Source organism: Morone saxatilis, unplaced genomic scaffold (assembly GCF_004916995.1).
Source record: "Morone saxatilis isolate NCDOM2014 unplaced genomic scaffold, NCSU_SB_2.0 Contig7, whole genome shotgun sequence".
In the NCBI taxonomy this organism is placed as follows: domain Eukaryota; kingdom Metazoa; phylum Chordata; class Actinopteri; family Moronidae; genus Morone; species Morone saxatilis.
This window is the reverse complement of record NW_023340246.1, coordinates 4,195,881-4,201,524: the sequence shown is the minus strand read 5'-3', so window position 1 is coordinate 4,201,524 and position 5,644 is coordinate 4,195,881. Positions and strand designations below refer to the sequence as shown.

General features: G+C 41.8%; 1 protein-coding gene across 1 annotated transcript; it reads left to right on the top strand.

The window, feature by feature from the left end:
• Positions 1–3,536: 3,536 nt before the first annotated feature.
• paqr8 (progestin and adipoQ receptor family member VIII) lies at positions 3,537–5,425 on the top strand. Its single transcript, XM_035678845.1, has one exon. The coding sequence runs from the start codon at positions 4,187–4,189 to the stop codon at positions 5,261–5,263; it is 1,077 nt and encodes a 358-aa protein (XP_035534738.1). The 5' UTR covers positions 3,537–4,186; the 3' UTR covers positions 5,264–5,425.
• The last annotated feature ends 219 nt before the right edge of the window (positions 5,426–5,644 follow it).

Here is a 5,644-nt window from a genome sequence, read left to right as displayed (position 1 = left end):
GGGATCCACAATCTCCCAGGACCTCAAGTGGGAGCCCAACACATACACCATTATCAAGAAGGCCCAGCAGAGGATGTACTACCTGCGCCAGCGCAGGAAGCTCAACCTGCCTAAGGAACTGCTGATCCAGTTCTATACTGCCATCATTCAGTCTGTTCTTTGTTCATCCATCACTGTCTGGTTTGGATCGGCCACCAAACAGGACCGGAACAGATTACAGCGGACAGTCAGGACTGCACCGAGGATCACTGGTGCCAACCTGCCTTCCAGTCAGAAACTTTACCTGTCCAGAGTCAGGAAATGGGCAGGTAACATCACTGTAGAGCCATCTCACCCTGGACACAACCTGTTCCAACTCCTCCCCTCTGGTAGGCGCCACAGAGCACTGTACACCAAAACAGACACAGGAACAATGTCTACCCACAGGCCATCACTCTGACCAACAGTTATCTGCCCTGTACAATTACCCTAGAGGCTATTGTATACGACGAATTATATTCACTGGTGGATCTTTTACACAAAATTATTATGTGCTGCTTAGTGCTTTAGAAAATGTGGTGATAACCTTATTGTGATTGGTGGAAAAAGCTGATCTGATCTCCTTTGTTTTAATATATAAGCACCACATGAAGGCAAGCTGCTTATTATTAGTACAGAGATTCTTTATTATTAGTCTTACATCATTATACTGTGTTTGTCTAAATATTAAATACTATGTTTTGAAAGACAGGCCATTTGATCAACCGAAATGTAATTTGTAACATCTACTTCACATTTTGGTGTCACAAAAAAAATGTATTGTCTAACTTACACAGCTCTTTCCTTCAACTCCAGTGGCCCATGGTCTGCCTGGTAAATGTTCAGGGCATTCTGCAGGGAGTAGGGGTTCAGGCAGACGGGCTTAAGGCCTGGATGAAGAGTCATGCACTGTGGCTCTTCAGGAAGCTCTCCACATCTATTCTGAACCTGTTAGAGTCAGAAGGTGTTTTAGTGCTAGAGATTGTGTACTCGTAATGATCATTGTGGAAAATAAAGTCAGTAATACATATTGCTCACTAGAATAAATGGGAGAAAAACATTACCATTCTGTAGCAGGCTGAGAGGAACGAGGTTGATCCAGGGGCAGGTCAGTGTCCTCTGACTCTGGGTCAGATTCTGGCTCTGGTGGCTCAAACATGTAGTAATGTTCTTTGACAGTTGAGAGTGGCGCCGAACCCCCCATTCAAATTTGGCAGGATGGTTAATACACACCATCCTTTGGTGTGAGAAATTCAAAAATCATATTTATTTTTACTTTACATGGACTTTAATAAAACAATTTATTACTTTTTTCCATATCTTTTTTTTACAGACATAAAACATATTTATTCTAATACATCTACCTATGCTGTGCCTACTGTATGTACTGTATCTACAGTAGACTCTGTCATATCCAACCACCCCATGTACATAAAGATACCTACATGTAAATTATTTATTTCAGCATCCTTTGCACTGTGCACCATTGCATTCCATGTCTACTGTCTACAACTGTTTGTTTATAGATATGTATAACTGTATATAACTGCACATATAAGTATATGTCTTTCTTGTTGAACTTGTTCTGTTTATCTATGCTGTTAGTCTGTGTTTGTGTAAAAGCCCTGAAAAAGGGAGTATTCGAATGAAAGATGTACAGACACAAACTTTCTTCAGATCATGTGTGTAATGACTCACATATCAAAACAATCATATGAATACAAGTAGTAGCCAGTACAGTGTCACAATGTATGCAACAGTCTGCATAAAAAAATAACAAACAAGCTACTGAAATATTACCATAGGAAATGTACATCAACCATAAACCTAACATATCTAACCAGTACCAGTGTCTGTAGTTTTGTTTTCAATGTTGAATTACCATATAAACCAAACATAATATGCTAATAACATTTAAAATTTTATCATTAATAATTAAATAATAAATTAAATATGCGCGAGCATACTGCATAACAACAATTTCATCAGCATGTTCACATCACACTCTGGTAACCATTAATACATTTAACTACTGCTGGTATTAGACATTTGGAGCATAAACATAAGCAAACACAAAGGTACTGTACTGTAACAGCTGCAACTGAATGAATAATAACCATCATAACCATGAACTATGACATAACATGAAAATGTAAAAAATACTAAAGATGAGCCCAATAAATGTTACTCTATTATTTGCTCAGACTTACTGATATAACACGTTATTTTATCCGCCACATTTGTACATTGAGAACAACATAAAACCGGAGCCAAATCCCTTGTATATGCACACATACCTGGCCAATAAGGGATTCTGATTCTGATAATTTTGGGACATGTATTCATAAACGTCCATAATGAAGACACATTCTGGTGTAATTTGGAGTTTCTTTTTTCTCAGGTCATTATATTATATATATATTTTGTTTGTTGTCATATGCTGAAGTGAAAACAGACCAATTTAGTTAGAACATCATGCAGTGATGCAGTGCATACTACCGGACACTGGATGGAGACACACATGCAAAATTAAACGTGCATTTTATTCTTTTTATTTTCCCCAGTGTATCATCCTTATTACGGTTTTAAATGTCCTGTCAAGCCACAATCGTTGTAAAGAATTAGTGGATTATAAACACAATTCAGTTTTTTAAAAATGATGTGTAAATACTAACGATATAAAACACAAACTTAATTCCAAAAGACGTTTCCAAGGCGCCTACAAACGTCTCCTATAAGAATAAACATATTTGCAGATATTGATAAAGATATAATGATTTCCGGTCATTTAAACCCCGCCCCCCGCCACTCTCTCCGGGCTGTCGGGTCAGCTTCCGACGTCTGTCTCTAGCTCCTCATGTTATAGGTTAACTGCGCTCCTTCAGGGAGGAGGACAGCAAACAGTAAACACTCTGCTTTCCTCCTGCGACTCCACAGGGGCAACAGGTGTTCTGCCGACACGAGCAGGTGAGATGGTGGTGTTTCTTCTCCTCAGACCCGAACCAACATTAGTTCAGACTGGCAGAAACTTAAGAGTGTGAATCATTTCTACGGCTATTGCAAATGAAAATGTATGTTTGAGCAGTGACCTTTGTGTTAATATAGGATAAAGTATGTGAAACGTTTGTATTCTTAGGGCTGATCCTGCTGCAGGTTTTTGTTTGTCGCGAAATAGATTAAAGGAAAGGAGCATTTAGTTTATTATTTCTTTATGGGCTGGAAATGCACATGCAGAAGACTTCGCCTTGTTTGTGTAAGACCAACCCTGTTCAGAACTCCCATTATAACTTGGAAGATTTAAATAGGTGCAGGCATTCAGGGTCACTGATATTTCTGACAGCAATAGAGTGGGAAAATGGTGAGGTGTTTTCAGTAGGAGCATATCCTCAGATGGGTGATTGGGTTGTTTGTGTTCTTGTCTCCATAGGTGCTCATTTACCTTGGTGAGAGCAGTAGTTTACATTCCTCTTTGTGTGCACATGTCATAACAGGGGGGGGGGCGATGGTTACAGGTTTGACTACATACCTGTTTTTCTAGTGTATGTGACTCATGTGGAGAAGAATGTCCTCTCATGTTGTGTGTATTACTTATTACTGTGTCACTTAAAAGTGAGCTGAAATAGTTCAACCTGCAGCAATATGTCAAATCTGCATTACATTAACATTAATGCTGTACATGGTCCCTTGCAGATATTTGCAGCTGCAGTATTTCAGGGCTCACAGAAACAGTCCTGTTTTGTTAATCTGTCTATTGAAATGTCACGGCATGTGCTCCTGGCTGGTGTGTGTGTGAAGTTTTATTAACTTTCTCTCCCAATTTTAATCCTCCTCAGATTGTATTAAACTCAGACTTCACTTTCTCTTCATCTTCCGTTCTTAAACCCCCACCTTCATACCTCTGATTCACTGTGCAGACTGATGCATTCTAAGAAAGACTTGAACATCTTCACTTCACATCAAAGCACACTCTGGGTTCCTGTTTGGTTATGAGCCAATATAAATTATTTTTCAATAAATAACCATTCATTCATTTCTATGTGGCATCCTCTCCTATAAAAAATGACTCTCTCTTTTATTTAAATTTTGTGTCCCACAGGGTGTTCTGTCCAGCAGTCCTCCTCTGTCTGTATTCCACCTCCTCTTGCTTACCTCCACCCATCGCTCAGCTATGTCGGGCGACATTCTGCAGCGGTTCAGCACTTTGCCCGTAAGCATCAAACACCTCAGCCGCCTGCCCAAGTTCTCTGACCTCATCCCTTCCTCCATTCCTTCACCCAGCCCCACCGTCGCCGCCTCCCAGGTCCCCAGCCTGTTCCGAGAGCCCTACATACTTACGGGCTACCGTCCCGTCCAGCAAGACTGGCGCTGCTACCTCCTCAGCCTCTTCCAAAGACACAATGAATCCCTGAACGTGTGGACTCATTTGTTGACTGGTCCAGTGCTGCTGCTCCGCTGGTGGGCCAACGTAGGTGCCCTGGGGTACACCTTGGACACAGCCTCTCTACCTCTAAGCATCTTCCTGGTGTCTTCTCTGACCTATCTGTTCTTTAGTGTGGCAGCTCACCTCTTGCAGTCTCACTCTGAACATGCACACTACTTTTTCTTTTTCATGGACTATGTGGGTGTAGCTGTGTATCAGTATGGTTGCTCACTCGGACATTATTTCTACACGTCAGAGGCAGCGTGGAGAGAAAGCTGCATCGGGCTGCTGTTTCTACCTGGAGCTGCCCTCTTTGGGTGGCTCTCCTGTGCGGGCTGCTGTTTCGCTAAGTCCAGGTACCGGCGGCCGTATCCATTGCAGCGTAAAATCTGCCAGCTGATCCCAACCACCCTAGCGTACATGTTGGACATCAGCCCCGTAGTCCACCGCCTGTTCACCAACTCCTGGGCACAGGAGCCCTCCTTGCCCTTCCACGCACTCCAGATTGTTTTTTTCCTACTGTCTGCCCTCTTCTTCTCCTGTCCCATCCCTGAGCGCTTCTTTCCAGGCCACTGTGACTTTTTGGGTCAGGGTCACCAGATCTTCCACCTGTTTCTATCCCTGTGTACCGTGTTCCAGCTGGAGGCTCTGTTCCAGGACTATGCTAGGCAGAGGGATACAGTGGTGGAGGTATTTGGAGAGAGGCAGCTGTGGTGGGCTTGTGTATTCTTCCCCGCTCTATTCCTGTGTTGCACTTTGACAGCACTCATCACAATGAGGCACATTAAAAGTAAGCTGCAGGGTAAACAAGAGAAAGACAAGTGACAAGTTTAAGTGTGTGTGTTTATGTGTCTGTGTGTTTGTGAGAGGGATAAAGAGAGAGAGAGAGAGAGAGAGAGAGAGAGAGAGAGACAAAACGGGGTTGGGCTTAAATGTACCAAATTATATTAACAATATAATAAAATAAGGCCGTCTTTATATGTTTTTGTTTAACATAAATCAGTCTGTCTGTGAAAAATGTTGATTACTTGAAGTACTTTAACAATAAAAAAAATGTGAAAGAGCTTTCTGTCTGATACAATTAACAGATCATCTAAAATTTCTGAAGGGTTTAACTGCTGATTCAACAAAGCAATAGTTGGCTCAGCGGACTCCATGGTTTGCTAACTATAGCTCGGTTAAGTTTTCCACAGTGAATCATCCTCC

Bases quoted from the DNA above. Each gene is read 5' to 3' on its own strand.
- paqr8 (XM_035678845.1), top strand. From the start codon at position 4,187: ATGTCGGGCGACATTCTGCAGCGGTTCAGCACTTTGCCCGTAAGCATC.